The following is an 18,491-nucleotide window of genomic DNA, read 5'->3' as shown; positions in this document are numbered from 1 at the left end:
GCCTCGGAAACCCTGGGCAGGGTCACTATGTCAAAACCGACTTCACGGTACTTAACAACAACCTAGCATATACTGACGACTCCACGGTACTTAACAACAGCCTAGCATATACTGAGCACTCAAAAATAAATTTCTTGCAGAGAGGGGAGGCCTTGAGTAAGTGACTTATTTGAGTTTGTCTTGAGGTTTAAATAAAAGATGTTTGTGATGAAACATGGAGCACAGAGCTTGGTCAGGACTAACTGTTAGCTGCTGCTTAGGAAGGCCTGGTAGTTGGTATCTGCAAGAATTCCACGTCCCACAAACAAACCTCTTTTCATGTCAACCAGGAATCAGCATCTGAGAGTACCTTAGAGTTGGTCTCTGGTTTCCAGAATCTCGTACCATGTAGGAATCGTATCCACTGAGCAAAGCACCCTCTCCCCAGGGCTGGTGGTACTGGCTGTCATTCAGCAGGCCCTGTGTTGGCTCGGATCATCCAGGCTTAGATACAGCCTGAACACACTGCTGGAGTGGACCTGAGAAAAGAGCCCGTGTTACCACAGTGATAGTTGAAAATGATTTTTTTTTTTTTTTTAATGAGTTCCAAGGAGGGATCCATCAAGTCTAGATGGGGCAAGCAGGGAATGTCTTTGTGGAAAAAAAGCATTTAATCTGGAAATTAAAGTAGACATTGAAGTACCAGGACACTTTGGGTTGGGGGAAGGCATTCCAAGCAAAGGGAACAGCTTGAGTAAAGGACTGGGAGCGAGTGGGCCACAAAGAACCAGTAGTCTAGCTTACAATGGAACATATCGAGATCCAAGGACACTGTATCCATCAGCTATTTCCATCAAAATGCTGTCACAGACTGTGCCACAGTGTGCGGCTATGAAAGTGTTTAGTTCTCATTCATGTGTCTATAAGTAGCCTAAGGTTTGGTTGATCTAGGCTACCTTCACTGATAGAGCCCTGATGATGTAGTGGATTACACATTGGACTTCTAACTGCAAGATTTGCAGTTCAAACCCACCAGTCACTCCGAGGGAGAAAATGAGACTTTCTGCTCCCAGAAAACCCTCTGCTAGGTCGCTATGAGTTAGAACCGACTTGATGACATACCACCACCACTACCACCACCCTTAGTAGGGTCCAGGTTGGAGTCACGTGTCTCATCCTTCTTGGATCACTTGTTATTTGAGACAAGTTCTGCTCCAGGGGAAAAGCAGGAGTGGAAGAGAGCAAGCCCAGGCATGACGCCAAAGCGAGCTGCATGGACAAACCCACGGATGCTAAGGCAGGGATGCTTATCCTTCCCACAGAGGGGCAGGGAGGCAGTGGAGTTCGGAGTATGGAGAACTCTGGTTCTGACCACAGGAGCTGCCCAGTGTGCCATCTGAGCTTTGGTGTCTCTTGAGCTGAGTAACCTAAGACTCCAGCTTTTGCTCTTCTCCTTGTGGCAAGAAGCGTGCTGTGATCCTCTTGGTTTCTCACAAGTGTCACCATCACCATCACTGCCTTTCTGATGCGAAGACAGTACCATTCTTCCCTGCCCAGCCAAGTGGTGGCAGCTTAATCGGCCCTGGATGTGGCTTCCTCTACTGGAAAGAGCCTTATAATAGCAGCCCCAAGTGTCAGGTGCCTCATGCTGGGTGTGGCATAGGAGCTCTTTGTATATGTTCATTTGAACTCACCACAAACCAAGCCCAACACAAATCAAGTCAGTTCTGATGCATGGAGACGTAACTGCACTCCATAAGATTTTCATGGTTATGACTTTTGGGGCTACTTTAGTAGTCACGTGCTTGACCATTTGCATGACAGAGATATGCCACAACCACCCTAAAAGGGAAACCTTCTTTCTCTATCTTATTGAGATTCAGAGAGGTCAAGTCAACTGCCCAAGGTCACACAGGTAGGAGGGGACATGGGTGGGATTAGAACCAGGATCTACTTGATTCCAGAGTTCATGCTCTTCCCCCCACCGGTGCTGCCTTGCAGGAAGTCCATAGGTCATGTGGTCTAGAAGGTGGTTTCTGGTTACAGCTCTGTCCCTAAGCCACTGTGTGACTTTGGTGAGTCACTGAGCAGTCTGAGCTTCACTTTCTCCCTCTGCCCACTTCTCTCAGAGTTGCTCTGAGATGAAAACTAGCTTTCTAATACTGTTGGAGGGAATTCTTGAATTTGGGTTTCCAGGGCAGGCAGAATCCTCAACTCTTGTTTAAAAACAAACAAAGCATTAACCTTTTTAAAACACACTTTTGTTTTCCAACAAGAAGCCTGCCCAGTATCTGCTGCAATGAACCATGCTCAGGTATGTCCAGACATTTGTCACAGTGAGCCCCATACAGCAGGCGGCCCCAGCCATTCTCCAGCGTGCCATGGTAGCAGAACGTGGCATCTGTTTGGGGAGGGTGAGAAAGCTATTAGTGATGGCAGGGTCCCAGCATCTGCAGCTGCCCATCTTGTCCCCCTGACAGGGATTCCTCAGACAAGCAGCCACTGCTGTGTGAGGTGTGTTCATCCTTCAAAAGCATCATTGGCACTTCCATTAGCTGCTCTCCCATTTAACATCCACTGTTCTCACCTCCACTTTTCCTGGCTGGGGTCGGGGTTGGGGGTGGATGCTGGGACCACTGGACCACTGAGAGAGTTAGTTCCAGCTACTGCCCCCCATGGTCCACAGACACTTAAGCAAAGCTACACAACATAGTCATGCAAAGAGAGTGTGGTCAGTTCTGCTCAGAGGTTTAGGGATGTCTTGGGAGAAGACTTGATGCTTGAGCGGAAGCCAGGAAGATGAGTAGGTGTTTACCAAGCTAACTCTGAAAAAGAACGGGCATGCGAAGTTCTAGCTACATCAAACCACTTGCAGCTCTCCAAATGCCCCGGGGTGCATCACACACAAAAGGGAGTGATGGGGCTTAAGAGGTTACCAAGGGTGGGGTTACAGGGGCCTTGGCTGTGTGCCCAGGAGTTGGAACTTGGAGAACAGGAAGGCATGGTGGGATTTTAAACAGGGCAGTGATAACAGCCAGGTCTGATCATCTTTTATTATTCAACCTAACACAGAGTCCAGGTGTGGTGTTGTAGGATAAGCATTGAACTGCTAACCACAAAGTCAGCAGTTCAAACCTACCAGCCATTCCTCAGAAACACTACAGAGTCGCTATGAATCAGAACAGACTTGATGGTGCTTCACAACAAGTAAGAACCTTCTGTTGGGTTCCAAGAATGGTTCCTAAAAAAAAATCCCTAGTCTTCCAGACGCTTCAAGAAACTCCTGGAAACATTCAGCTTCTGAACACAAATATATGTTACCAGGAAATAGCTGTCATTGGAAGATCCAAAAAAAAAGTATCCCTCCTAGAGAAAGAAAAAAATCCAGCTCAAAAAGAAAAGAGTCACTATGAGTCAGAACCGACTCCACAATACTTAACAACAACAACAGCAATCCCTAAAATGACTTTACACAACCAGAGAACTTTGTCATATCAGGTGATACAGTTTTAGCCAATATACTAGTAGAGCTATCACCTTAATCTTCCTAGAAACCTATGTAGTAGAATGTTCCAGTTACTACTACTGTCAAACTTAGTGACTTAAAACAATTATTTTATTATGCTTCCAGAGTCTGTGGATCAGGAACTAAGAAAGAACACAGTGGAGACAGTTTGTCTCTGAGCCACAATGGATGAACCTTGCTGAGAAGGCTTAAAGTCTGAGAATGAATGGGGACTGGAATTATCTAGAAATGTTCTCACTCACTTGTCTGCAATCGATGGAGGCTAGAAGCTGGGACCTTAGCTGGGGCTGGCATTCAGAAAACTTACATGTGCCCACTCCATGTGTTCTTTCCTTGTGCATATTTTGGCCTTCCTCACAATATGGTGACTGGTTCCAAGAACAAACATTTCAAGTGGTAGGAAGTCAAAGCAGCCAGTTTCTTAAGGTCTGGGCCTGGAAACTAGCATCTCATTCTTCTGCTTTATTTTCTTTGCCCAGGAAAGCACAAAGTTCCCCCAGGTCAAAGGGAAAAGTCACCAGAGTGTCTGTACCACAATATTCTTCTTGTGGGATGGAATATACTGTGGTAACCATCTTTAGAAAATACAATTGGCCACACAGAGTCAGTGCAGTGTTCTTGGAAGCTGAGAAAAAGAAAACCAACTTTTGTGTTATTTCTTGCAGATTAAGAAAAGTCTCTGTGGATTGCATCATCAAATTAAATGCAACCGTTTGTGTATGGCTCTGGGGATACTGCAGTAAAGGGCTATGCCTTGGGTGGGGTTTTTACCACCCCCCCTTCTAAATGTTCTTCCTGGGACTTGTGCTGCACAGCCTGACTCATTTATTTCTCTTACGTATCTTTTTGCATTGCATAGAAACCTCATCATCATTAACATCACAGAGTCAGTCAAATGGTTTCAAGCCACAGTCTAGGAGGACAGGGCTGGGAGAAGGTTATGGTGACCTGAAGATCTGTTTCCTTGTAGAGACTGGTGCTCACTCTGGCTGATCTGACCACAGCTTGTGTGTGTGTGTGTGGGGGGGGGGGGTTGCTTTGTCATCTGGGACCAGCCTTCAGAGTAGACAGTCAACTTTGCCCCGAACGTCCTTACCTGCAGAGGCCCACACTAGGGACTCACTGTGGTTCACTGGACATATTTCCCTTGAATCCTGTCAAGTGCCAGACTGAAGCCAGGTACTGAAAGATGTGAATGAACCAAAGCCCCTTCAGAAGCTGTCTCCACCCAGTGAGAAGGAGCGCTTTCTCCTTAAATACTTAGGGTCCCAAAGTGTTTAAGGAGAATGTGCCAGGCAGTGGGATACAGCAATGTATAATGTACAATGAATGTACAATGTGCTGGGCAGTGAGATACAGCAGCCAATGAACAAAGTATCTCCTCTACCCAGGAGTTTAAATTCTTATTAGGAAAGACACCTAACAGGCAAGCAGATCACTGTACAGTGTCCTCTGGTGTTAAAGAAAAAATAAAGAATAAGCAAATGGCTATGCAAGAGGGGAGATGCTATTTTAGCAGAGCAATCCTAAGTGCCAAAGCCTAAGGAAGGAATAGTCTTGAAGGGTTCAAGGAACAGGGATTTGTTGGAGTGAAGAGAATAAGGCAGGATGCAGGGAAGCCAGGGGCCAAATCTGGGAAGTGAGAACTTGGTTAGTGACAGTAAAGTCTTCACCTTTTCATTCTAAGTCACATGGGTGTTATGGGAGGATTTGGAGCAGGGGAGTGATGTGACCTGATTTACATTTTTGAAAGATCCATTTAGCAGCTGTGTTGAGGACAAACTGGGGAGGGGGATGAAGGTAGAAGCCAAGGGTGCCATTAGGTGGCTCTTGCAATAGTCCAAGAAAAAGAGGAAGGTGCTGGACCAAAGGTGTAGATATGGTGTTGGTAGTCTTGGAATCTTGGGAAGGTGGGATCAGTAGGATTTACTATAAGACTGAATGTGGGTGTGGGAGACAGAGCTGAGTCAAGAGCTTAGAACAACAGTCATTGGGAGGAGGAAGTCAGTATTTATCAAGAGGGGAAGACTGTGGAACAGGTTTGGAGAGAGCAGTAGAATTTGCTTTTACCAGTTGCTGTCAAGTTTATTCCAACTTGCTGCAAGTTAAGTGCAAAATGCCTCTGAGTTTTCCAAGGAGAAATGTGCAGGAGTTGGATATGTGAGTCTCAGTCTTGGGGGCATGGGTCCATGATAGAAATTTAAATTTGGAAATCATCAGCTTGTGGATGGAGTTGAAAGTTGTGAGATCAGACGGAATCACTAAAGAAAGAGTAAGGACAAAGCAGAAAACAGGTTTGGAGACTGAGCCTTGGGACACTCAGTTTTAAGAGATTGGGAAGTTGAAGAGGAACTAGCAAAGGAGAATGGGGAGAAGCAACCATAGGGTTAGGAGGAGGAGCAAGAGGAAGTGTGGCATCCTGAACAGCAAGCTCCAACATGAGCAACAATGATACAAAGGATGGACCAAGATCCAGCACAGAGCAAACCGTAATGCCAGGTGTTCTAGTAATTAGGGCTGCTATAACAGAAATACCACAGTGGAAACAGAAAGTTATCCTCTCACGGTTGAGGAAACTGGAAGACCAAAATCAGTGTGCTGGCTCTGGGGAAGACTTCCTCTTTGTCAGCTTTGGGGAAAGGTCCATATCTCCTTTCAGCATCTGTGGGCCCAACATTCCTTGGAGATCTCCATGCGTCTTGGCATCAACCTTCCTTTGGGTTTAGGAGCTTCACAGTGCAGAGACCCCAGGTTCAAAGAACTCACTACACTCCTGGAACTTCTTTCTTGGTTGTAGTAGGTTCCACTGAGCTCTGCTTGGTTGTTTAGTCTCTTTTATGTTTCAAAAGAGATTGACTCAAGATATACCCATCTAATCCAATGGATTTCATCTGGCCACATTGACCTCATAGAAGTGAGACTTTACAAAACATAGGCTAATTATATCAGCTCAGGGCTGATCACACCAGATCATATCATGGTGGTGATTACATCATTACATAGCTTCCATATTGCATCATCACATAACTGCTAAACCACTGAGAATCATGGCCAGCCAAGTTGACACATGTTTTGGGAAGACACAGTTCAATCCATGCCACCAGGAATAGACCAAGATCCAGCATGGAACAACCATGATACCAGAATGGCCCAGTCTGGTCCCCTACCTCATGCAGCAGCCGTGTCTTCAGCATGGGGACAACTCTGAGCAGACTGAATCCTGGGATCCTATGGAGGGCACAGGGACATGTAAATTGATGGTTGTCATATAGTGTGATAAGACGGGGGTAGTCTTGTGCTGGAAATGGAGGTACACAGAGTAGAGGCACACAGTGCAGACATGCAGGGACTCCAAGAAGAACGTAGGCTGGACAGCTAAGGGTACAACTTCCTGCAGATCCTAGGATAGTGATCATCACGACTTCATAGGGGAGACAGCATACGAGGTGAGCTGTAGGTGTCCACCAGTGTAGGTGGAATTGGTTGATGAACTTACACAAGTGGGGTGTATGATGAGACTGCAGGGCTAGTGAGTGATTCATTTGGAATGGGGAAGTCTGGCCCTTGAGATGATTGGAGATAAGACTGGGAAGACTGGGAGCGGGAACAGGAGGGTCAGTGGGAAGACCTCATCCTCAAGGAGCTCCCAGTGTAGTGAGAGGTTGAAGTCCCTCAGTATGAGAGGGGACGATGTGTGTCTGCTTACAAGGCCCAGAAAAGTGCAGTAGGTACTTCTAGGGATGTAGGAATGGATACAGTAGATACAGTGGAATCAGGAAAGGCTGCCAAGGGGAGATGGACCTTGAAGAATGTGTAGGTTTTGAACATGTAAAGAGGCACAAAGAACTTGGTAGAGGAGACCACATAGTGAAAGGCATGAAGGTAGAAGTGTGCAACATGTGTTTCAGCAGCCGAGTTTGATGGGAGATGAGATTAGCAAACTCCTTGGGGACAGACCCAAAAGGCTTCACTGCCTTAATGTATGGGTACTGGACAGCCATTGTAGGTTCTTGAGCTGGGGAGAAACACAACAAAAATTGGTTCTAGGAAGACAGGCAACAATGTCTAGGGTAAATCAGAGGGAAAAGGGTCCTGGAGGCAGGAAGACTCTTTTGGAGTCAGGTACACATCAGGTCAGGATTGTGCTGGCCTCAGCAACAGACACATGGGACCCATCATGGATTGAACTGTGCCCCTCAAAAATATGTGTTGTCTTCCCCTTGGGATTCTGCAGGTAGGAAATAGGCCAAAGGAGCTACATCTGTTGTCCATCAAAAAGTAAAGAAAAGAACCATCCCTGGAACAACTTGGAAATCAGAAGAACTGTTACCCAGGAAGCAAAGCCTTCTTGGTTTCAAAGGATGGGGCAATTACCTCCTGGATCTCCAAGGGTGGGACCACAGTCTCCTAGGTTTCAAAGAGTCAGAATTTCACCCACTGGGCTCCGGTGTGAGGCTGCTGTTAAGGTGTGCCAAGGGGGTGAGGCTGTTGTCTGAAGGTGAGGGAATGAGGCTGCCATGCCCAAGAGTCAGACAAATGATGCCTGTCAGGGCCAAGGATGGACTAGAGGGTGAGTCTGCCCAAGCTGAGGGAACAAAGTAACCATCTCACTGGACTTGAAAGGCAGATTGGAAGCCCAGGGCTGAGGAAACTCCACCCAGAATCCAGAGAACATGGCCAACTCCCTAAGCTGGAGGGCAGGGACATTGTTCAGATGGTCTCAGAGAAAAGAGGATTATTTTGAAACCTTGAAAGCAAACATAAATTGTTCTGCTGGTTTTTGTTTGGTGCCTGGCTTTCCCTCCAATTTCTCCCATTTGTACCTGTTCCATCATTGTATTTTAGAAGCAGATAACTTGTATTCTAAACTTTACAGGTTCACAGATTGTAAAAATGGTGTGGGGGCAGCATCTGACCTCCTTGGACTTCACAAGGGGCAAGGAGAATTAAACTCAATATCAGCCCAAGGCCAATTCCTATGAGGTGGAGGTTAGACATGCCTGTAGCCTCCAACCATCCTTCTCAAAGCATTCTCTGCTGGGTTCAGTAATTCATTGCAATGGCCTCACAGACCTCACACACAATACTCATGTTGTTGTTGTTGTGTGCCGTCGAGTCAGTTCCGACTCAAAGCAACCCTGTACAGGGTTTCTGAGGCTGTAAATCTTTACGGGAGCAGAAAGCCTCATCTTTCTCCCACAGAGTGGCTGGTAGATTCGAACTGCTGACCTTACTGTTTGCAGCCCAATTTGTAACCACTATGCAAAGGGATTTATTAGGGGGTTAGTAGCAGGTTTAAATTCAGGATCAGAAATGCTCAGGAGACAGTTCTTTGGTCACGGGTGCCTCCCTGGTCTTCAGTTTCTCAACCACTGAACCCCTTGGCCTCTTCCCTGCTTGGGCAATGCTACAAACCTCTTTTAGTGCTACCCCGTAAATGCCCCAAAGACCCCTTTACCCTGTCTTAAGTAAGCTTCTGCCTGAAAGTGCTCAGCACTAGCCCTGTGGATCAGCAAGCCTGGCTCCCCCAATTACATCCCTGAAGGCTACCCACTCAGCCAGCAAGTCTCTTACCAGAAGGCACAAAGGCACTCTGCTCTCATGCTCATGCGCCAGGAAGCCCACCACTCTGCCTTGTGCTCTGGCTGGTGCTATCTCTTCTGCCATTGCTTCTCTGACATCACAGCTGTCTGTCTCCTAGATGGAGGTTCAGGGCACAGGAATCTCAGGGTCTAAAGGATGCACTTTTCTTTCTCGGTAGCAGTGACGTCCCCATTCCTGCTTCTGAGATAGCTCATTTTTAACCCAACAGCATGGCAAATACAACCAATCCCCATGTCAGAGTTCCATACACCCTATTTGCATGGTCCTACCCATGGTGTGGTGCTGTGGGTTAATGCACCAGACCATAAAACCATTTGAACTGCAAGGTTGGCGGTTCAAGCTTACCAGCAGCTACTCGGAAACCCTATACAAGGTCGCTATGGATCGGAACCAACTTGATAGCACTTAACAACAAATAAAGTCTATGGCTGAAAAAACAAATCAAGTAATTCACTGCACCACACAGATGAAGAGGTATTTTGTCCCAAATTAGAGTACACCTTATTTGTCACCCATATTTGATTTAGATGATGATTCAGAAGATGAGATTTTAACATTGGAGTTGATTTAAGACTTCTGGGATGCTATAATGGGGCATGAATGTATTTTGTATGTGACAAGGGCATGGATTTTGGTGACGCGGCATCAAAGAGTGGAATGGTTTAGACTGAGTTGTGTCCCCAAAAAACTGCATTGTAAAGTCCTGATATGGCGCTGTGGGCTAATGCGTCAGACTGCAAAGTCCTTTGAATTGCAAGTTCGGTGGTTCAAGCTCACCAGCTGCTCCTTGGGAACCCTATACAGGGTTGCCATGGGTTGGAATTGACTCAAGGACACTTAACAACAACAAAATCCTAACTTCTATGGTTGTGGTCTTGAATCAACTATCAACACTCACGGAAGCAGCAGTCAAGAAATCAAATGATGTATTGCATTAGGCAAATCTGCTGCACAAGAACTTTTTAAAGTTTTGAAGAGCAAAGATGTGAGGACTAAGGTGCGCCTGACCCAAGCCATGGTATTTTCAGTAACCTCATATGCATGTGAGAGCTGGACAGTGAATAAGGAAGACCGTAGAAGAATTGATGCTTTTGAGTTATGGTGTTGGGGGAGAATACTAAAAGTGCCATGAGCTGCCAAAAGAACCAACAGATCCGTTTTGGAAGAACTGCAGCCAGAGTGCTACTTGGAGGCCAAGATGGCCAAACTTCGTGTCTCATGCTTTGGACATATTATCAGGAGGGACCAGTCGCCGGCGAAGGATCTCATGTTTGGGAAGGTGGAGGGTCAGAGACAAAGAAGAAGACCCCAAATGACATGGATTGGCCAAGTGGCAGCATCGATGGACTCAAGCGTGGCAACAGTAGTGAGGCTGGCCCAGGATCGGGCAGTGTTTCATCCTGCTGTGCATAAGGTCACTATGGGTCAGTACCAACTCGATGGCACCTAACAACAACATGGATGTGGTCATCAGCCCACTTAGGAATGTTTTGCTTTGTTATGTTAACAAAGCAGGATTCCTGTAGGATGTATTTAAGTCAATCTCTTTTGAGACATAAGAGATTAAACAATCAAGTGAATTGAAGAGGGATGGGGAAGACAGATGTCAAGATACTTGGAGATCTTCAAGGAACCAGGAAGCAGAAGCCCCAGCGACAAGGACCTCCTGAGCAGACACAGAGAGAAAGCCTTCTCCTAGAGCCAGCACTCCGAGTTCAAACTTCTAGTCTCCAAGTTGTGAGAGACTACATTTCTGTTTGTTAAAACCATGCACTTGTGGGATTTCTGTTAGAGCAGCACCAGATAAGGACGGGGCCCAGGTGGCACATTCTTTTAAGTTGGGCCAAGACTTTTGAATGCTGGAATCTCCTGCCCTGAGCAGCACCCCAGACCTTCCTGACCTTCATTGTTGTTGTTGTTAAGTACCATGGAGTCGGCTCCAACTCATAGTGACCCTGCACAGGGTTTCCAAGGCTGTGAATCTTTACGGGAGTAGGAAGCCTCATCTTTCTCCCGCAGAACAGCTGGTAGTTTCGAACTGCTGTCTTTGAAGTTAGCAGACTGATTCGTAACCACTATGCTACCAGAGCTCCTTCATGAACACCACAAAACCTCACCAGCCCAGAGGCCTCTGCAAAGGGCCAGACGTTCCAGCTTCTTTTTATTAGACTGAGTTCACATGTGCCGATCTCTTTCCATCTACTGTTCCATTCAGTCCTCCCAGCAGCCTTATAGACAGGTCCTGCCGTTCTCATTTTGCTAATGAGGAAAACGAGGCTCAGAGAGTTAAAATGACTCACAACTGGAAAGCGACAGAGCTAGGATTCAAACCCTCATTTCCCTGACAGTAAAACCAGCCTCTTATCCTCTACGTGAGGTTGCTTTAAAGAGACTCTATGCAGTTGTAGTGGTTACGAATTAGGCTTCTAACCTCAAGGTCAGCGGTTCAAAACTACCAGCCTTTCTGTGGGAGAAAGATGAAACTTTCTGCTCCCGTAAAGATTTACAGCCTCGGAAACCCTGTGAGTCCAAAGCAACTCCACGGCACACCACCACCACCATTCAGTAGCTGAAGTAAGAACAGCAAAACAAAAACAGCCACTGCCCCTTCCTCCAAAGGGAAAGAGCTAGTAACCCAGACCTCACTCCCCTTCCCCACTCCCTGACCAGGCCAGTGTCTCAATGTGAGCTAAGAGACCCTAGAAATAATAACAAGAAACTGATTTATCAAGCGCTTACTCTGTGTCATGCGGCATGTACGTGTATGATATATTTTCCATGACTCATTCCCTGCCCAGTGGTCTTAACTTCATTTTACAAATGAGCACTTGGGAGCTTAAGCAGATGGGTTGCTGCCCCAAGCTGGGATTTTAACCTGGGGCTGTCTGATTCCTGGGCCGTGTCCTTCCTGACAACCTCTCTGCCTGCTGCCCTGACAGGAAGGGGGTCTTTTGTGAACAGAAAGAGTGCAGGCAGGAGCTGGGGGAGGGCCAAACTGAAACCTGGCCACTAGTCCTAGGCCCAGGGAAGAGGCCCGCTAGCTGACTCTGACTCTGAGTGACCTCTTGGCTGTTTGCATGTGAATAGTGGGCGTGTTTGCTCCCAGGCTGCTGTCCTTTCCCCTAGAGAGCTGCCCTGGAGCCTTAGGTCCAGAGAGGGTTGAATTCAGGCGAGGGCCTTTACTCCTGCCCAGCCTAGTGGCAGGCTGACCTATGAACTGAAATGAACAGCTTTCCAATAAGTGCCTCACTGGACTGTGGCCCAGTTGTGTGGTAGGTGCCCGCCAGAATGGGCTATCAACAGAGAGAAGGATTCAGCAACCCAAGAGGCAGAATCTTGCCAATAAATCTCTTAGCCTTCTTAGCAGCAAGCTGTGGGGAGCATTTGGAATGGAAAATGTCCCCAGAGTCATCATGAGGCAGAGTGGGTCACGAGGAGCCCTGGCTGCCCGCCTAACCCAGCCGAGGTCCTTGGCCCGTGGTTTCATGCTCAACCCAGGGAAAGGAGGGCCCTTGAGGTGAAACACCAGGCAGCTCAGGGCAGGATGCAGAAACCAGATATTCTTGGACGCTTCTCCCAGGACTTAAATAACGCTTGATTTGGGCTTCTCTTCAAGCCTTAACTGGTCAGAGTGGCCCCCTGCCTGCTGCAGGGTGCTGAGCCGGTGGGGTTGGATCCAAAACAGTTTGCACTGGGAATTGAGAGACCATGCTGGGCGGTAGAAACACACTGAAGCACCTGGACCCTGGGGTTCCTCAAAGGGCTTGAGCAGGGTGTTCTCGAAATCCCACAAGCCCCTTAAAAAATCAGGACTCAGGCATTGTGATGTCAGTGAGTCAGAACCAGCAGGCCCCATGCTCTGTGGTCTGAGCACAGAAGGTGGAAAAGTGCCCCAGAGCTATACTCAACCCTGGTCAACTACAGAGGATGCTGTCCTGATAAACCTGCAAGGAATCAACTCTGTTTGGCTTGGGGTATCTTTTTGTATCAGTCCTTGAGTGTGGGAGGGATTGATTGTCTGGAAATTCACTTCAACCCAAACACCAAAGCCATCCCCAGGCCTGTGACTCAGGGTTGGGAAGCCATGCTGTTCTCCCGCCCTTTCTCCATTGCAAACCCTCCCTCTGGCGATGGATTCTTCAACTTCCAGCCTTATCTTTTCCCTCCTGGTTACCTCTCTCTCTCTCTCTCCCATTCTATCCTGGCCAGGCCCTTTATCAGACCTTGCCTGGTCTAGAGAGGCTTTTAAGTGTTTGAGTTTCAGAAAGATTCTCTGAATGCAAAGTCAACACAAGAGAGCAGTTAGGGATGCTCTAATTAAGGAGATTAGATGCTAACTCTGAATGAATGTAGGAGGTACCACAAAGCCAGAGCTTCAGACTCAAGTGATACTCAGAGGCTGTCAGAGAGCTCAGAGGAGGTCCCGCAGGGGAAGACGGGCTGATGATTACCGAAGCCTGGAGCCCTTTGTAGAGAACCCACTGAAGATACAGTGAGTCCTCTTGGGCCTACACTCTGGTCCCTGACGGGAAATATTGCTCCTGGCGATCACTCTACAGTTATCTGAGTAGCATAGCCAAGGAGATGTGGGAAGGCCGCCACCTCTTCCGAGAAGCCCACCAGATAGTCCCTCACGCTCCAGGCTCTGATTGTCCCACGTGCCCAAAGTATGGTATGGAACACTGTTGTTTGCATAGTTACCGCAGCCTTCATCCCCCAACTAGACTCTGAGACCCAGCAGCGAGAGCCAGTCCTCACTGCTCACACTTCTTGAATTCACAGTCCTGGAGCAAGCAAGCATGGCCAGGAAGTCATTAGTTTGTGTCTTTTGTTTTGCCTTCTTTTCCCAAACTATTTCTTCCTTCCCACCCTAACCCCCCACAAAACTGAAACACATGTTTCTGATTATAAACCTGATTTGTGAGTTGAAGCAACCAAAAAAACACCTGGAATGCCAACACTCAGAAATAACCACCAGGTCAGGGGCTCCCAGCCTTAGTTCTGCATTCCCATTCCTGTGAGCATGTGCGTTCCCACACACACATTTGTTTTACAAGAGATTGTACTGTGCTTCTTTAACTTAACAACTTCCCAACTAAATACACAGACCTGTGTCTCTCTCCCATGTATTATGTTTGAGTCATAATTTATGTAACTAATCTCCTATTAAGGATCCCTGGTGGCACCGTGATTAAAGTGCTTGGCTGCTAACTGAAAGGTCAGCAGTTCAAACCTACCATGGAAGAAAGATATGACAATCTGCTTCTGTAGATTTGCAGCCTTGGAAACCCTATGAGTCCAATCTTCTTTGTCCTATAGGAATGTTCTGATTAGGAATCCAGTTGATGGCAGTGGAATATTTTTTGGTTTGGGGCTTTAATGCCCTATTGCTGGGCTAGGAACCCTGGTGGATGTGGTGGTTAAGCACTCAACTATTAACCGACAAGTCGGTGGTTCAAGTCCACCAACCACTCTGTGGGAGGAAAGACCTAGCAACCGGCTCCTATAAAGAGTCCAACCTTGGAAATCCTATGGGGCGGTTCTACTGTAGGGTCACTGAATTTAACAACAGCATGGATAGACTTGGAGGAGTTTTTTAATTTTGTTTTGTTTTTCAACTTTTCCCCATTATATACAGTACTACAATAATATTTTCCTGGATATATGAACTTATTTCCCCCTTAGAATAAAATAGCATAACTGAAGAGTCAGAAGACTTGTTTTCAAAGATTTTTGTAGACCAAATGCCAGGCAACTTCCTTCCAGTGTCATGGGATGGTGGTGGGTAGTTGACTAGCTGACTGGTACACAAGTGGACCAAGGTCTGGGCAGTGGCCCAGCCTGTGAGTACGGCCTCTCCTGCCTGCTCTCTGCTGCTATGGGGAGGACACTGGGTCTTGAACTCACCTTCCTGGTTGCACTGGGTTCCCCTAGGACTCATGCCTGAGACCAGCCAACCTAGAGTCCGTGAGAGCATTTGGATGGTAGCTTATTTCATGGGGATGGAAAGAAGAAGAATGACTCCAGGACATGCCTTTGGCTTTCTGTCCCTGCAGGAGGGCTCAGTGGGGCCACCATCATTGATGCCCTCGACACCCTCTACCTCATGGAGCTGAAGGAGGAGTTCCAGGAGGCCAAGGCCTGGGTTGAAGAGAGCTTCCACCTGAATGTGGTGAGTTCCAGGTCCCCCGCTACATTAGAGCTGCTCCATCTGTCATCTCTGAGGCCCAAAGACATAGAGGGTCTCCCCAAGAGCCCCAGAACCAGGGCTTGGTACGCTCAGTGAGAGTTCCCTCCCCTAAGAACAGCCTGACCTCACCTCCATCCCAGCTGGTCCTGAGTACTGTCCAGGCCTCTTCCCCTGGTGTCAGTCCTCTTCCTCTTAAGCATGTTGCTCACACCCAAAAAGTCCCTTCCGGAGCCAACTGATTCCTGGACACAGCAACAACAGCAGGAGAAGTGGCCTGTGGACAGGAGAAGCCAGCTCTCCTGCTTGGAGCAGCATCTGCACTGTTCTCTTGGCGGGGGGTTAGGGGTGCCTGATTGGGACCCCTTGATTTCCAGGCACACGGCATCCCCCGTCAGGATCAGGGACCTGGCAGAGGGGATCACAATGTGTTTTGATGTCACAGAGCCCTAAATACCAGACCCCACCCTAACTGGTAGGTCCTGGAGGTCTCAGTTCACCCGAGAGAGAAGCTGTTTAGACAGATTTGGGGAGTGAGACATAGGACAGGTGGGAGGGTCAGGAGGTCACGATAAGCACACCAGAGACCAGTTGCAGGGTCTGGGCTGGGTTCTGGCAGCTCCGGCAGCTTGTGCAGAAGTGAGGCTGAGCGTCTTCGGAGGCCAATTTGGCAGCAGAGCTGACAGAGAAACACACAGAGAAGAATCTGGCTTAACCACCGTGCAAGAAGGGCTGATGCCCTGGAAGCGGAAGACCCTGAGTCCGGGCTGTTGGGCAGCGCTCAAGTCATTTTAAATTCCAGAGCTTTAGTTTCCTCAACTCTAAGAACAGAGTAGAACTACCCCATAGGGTTTGTCGCTCCTCAGAAACCCTATCCAGGGTCACTATGAGTCAGAACCGACTCAACGGCACTTCACAACAATGACAATCAAGTAGAGTATCAAGTTTTTTCTTCTGCAGAGCTGCTGAGGTCTTACTTCTGACCCTTCAGTTAGCAGCTGAGTGCTCAACCTTTGTGCCAATTAACAATGCTGTTGTTAAGTGCCATTGAGTCAGTTCTGACTCATAGAGACCTTGTATAGGGTTCCCAAATGCTGCCTAATTCACAGGCTTGCTGCTGTGAGGATTAAACACAATGGGGTTGTAAACTACATTTTATAACACTATAAAATCAAATACGTATGTAAGACGGTATCATCTTAGTCATCCCAATTGTTGGGGTTATTTATTGTGACACTTGTCATGAGCCCTGGTGGTTTGTGTGAGGTGGGGAACTTTGGAGAGAATGACCTCTTCTGATGAAGTCAGAGGAAGAAGCAGGAAGGGGTCTATGGCCATAGGCTGCCCTGTCCCTCTGCAAGCGTGGCTCCTCTGGATGGGGAGGGACTGTGAGTCAGTGGCAGGACAGGGGAGCCTGGGGACATTCAGGCTGGCTGGGCCAAGCTGGGGCTACCCTGCCTCTCTAACCTTGACGGTCTCATCAGGAAATGAGGAAGAGCACAGTGAGGTAAGAGAGAGTGACTTCAAAGGGGCTTCATCAGTGATCCCACTTAAATGAACTATCTGGACTAGGCAGGTGTAAACAGACTGAAAGGAGTCCTAGTGGTGCTGTGGTTAAGCACTGGGCAGCTGACCAAAAGGTTGGTGATTCAAACACTCCAGCCGCTCCATGGGAGAAAGATGTGGCAGTCTGCTTCTGCAGAGATCACAGCCTGAGAAACCATATGGGGCAGTTCTACTGTGTCCCATAAGGAGCTCTTGTAACATAGTTGTTACGAATCGGGCCGCAGACTTCAAGGTTGGCAGTTCAAAACTACCAGCAGTTCCATGGGAGAAGGATGAGGTGGTCTGCTCCCGTAAAGATTTACAGCCTCAGAAACCCTGTGTAGGGTCACTATGAGTCAAAACCAACTCCATGGCACATAACAACAACAACAACCGTGTCCTATAAGGTCAGTATGCATCTGGACAACAAAGAACAACTAGAGACCAAACTGCTTCATTTGTGTTTACCAAAGGTTGCAGGAGGAAGGGGAAAGGGAAACTCGTTGTTTAAGGTACAATGAGCTTCTCTTATGGGTGACGCAAACATTTGGAGATAGAAAATGGTGATAGTTAAACTACACGATGAACATAATTAATGTCACTGAATTGTATATGTAAAGATCGTTGTATACGTACCAAATGTTTTGCTACATATACAAGGGAACATCAAAAAGTATTTTACTAGGGCACCTGTTCATAGATGATATGCATGGGTTTATTTCAAACCAAACATATTTAAGCATGTCTCTACGTCGAAGAATTGATGCATTTGAGTTATGCTGTTGGAGGAGAATATTGAAAGTGCCATGAGCTGCCAAAAGAACCAATAGATACGTTTTGGAAGAAGTGCAGCCAGAGTGCTCCTTAGAGGCCAAGATGGCCAAACTTCGTCTCTCATACTTCTAATATATTGTCAGGAGGGACCAGTCACTGGAGAAGGATATCATGTTTGGTAAGGTGGAGGGTCAGAAACAAAGAGGAAGACCCTCAACGAGATGGATTGGCCAAGTGGCAACATCGATGGACTCAAGCGTGGCAATAGTAGTGAGGTTGGCCCAGGATCAGGTAGTGTTTCATACTGCTGTGCATAAGGTCACTATGAGTCGGTACTGACTCAATGGCGCCTAACAACAACAACAACTACGATCAGAAGATGGCTGCAAACAAGTTTTCTCTGTAAAATACTTGTCGTAGTCGTGTTGTTATTAAATGCTATTAAGTTTTAACTCATAGCAACCCTATATAGAGTTTCCAAGGAGCAGCTGATGGGTTTGAACTGCCAACTTTGTGATTAGCAGCCCAGTGCTTATCCTGCAGCACCACACCAGGACTCCTTAAAGATACCTTTAAAAAATTCCAGTCAATACCGTGGCTTCTCGGGGGACTAGTTAGAACAATTCAAGACAGAGAGCTCAGTTCAGAGGTTATGGTGACTGTGTTTTAGACTCTAAAGGGGTCATCTTGATAGATTTTCTCAAAGGACACAGAATAATCATGGAGACTTATTTAGAAAGAAGTTTTAGGAAAATTGAAAACTACTTTGGTGAGAAAAAGGCTAGAAAAGTTGAGCCCAGGAATTTTCCTCCATCACAGCAAATTCACCTGCTCATTCTTCAAGGGTAGCAAGAGTTGTCGTATGAGAATTTCACT

At 47.2% G+C, this 18,491-nt stretch overlaps 1 protein-coding gene across 1 annotated transcript in view; it reads left to right on the top strand.

The window, feature by feature from the left end:
* MAN1C1 (mannosidase, alpha, class 1C, member 1) overlaps nt 1-18,491 on the top strand; it is a 207,165-nt gene that overhangs the window by 140,893 nt on the left and 47,781 nt on the right. The window contains exon 3 of the mRNA XM_006862276.1: nt 15,166-15,281. Coding sequence (XP_006862338.1) covers nt 15,166-15,281 — 116 coding nt within the window. The remainder of the gene's footprint in view (nt 1-15,165; nt 15,282-18,491) is intronic.

The sequence above is a fragment of the Chrysochloris asiatica genome, unplaced genomic scaffold (genome assembly GCF_000296735.1).
Source record: "Chrysochloris asiatica unplaced genomic scaffold, ChrAsi1.0 scaffold00047, whole genome shotgun sequence".
NCBI classification, from domain to species: Eukaryota; Metazoa; Chordata; class Mammalia; order Afrosoricida; family Chrysochloridae; genus Chrysochloris; species Chrysochloris asiatica.
Note: the sequence above shows the minus strand (reverse complement) of the source record. Positions and strands in the feature narration are given on the sequence as shown.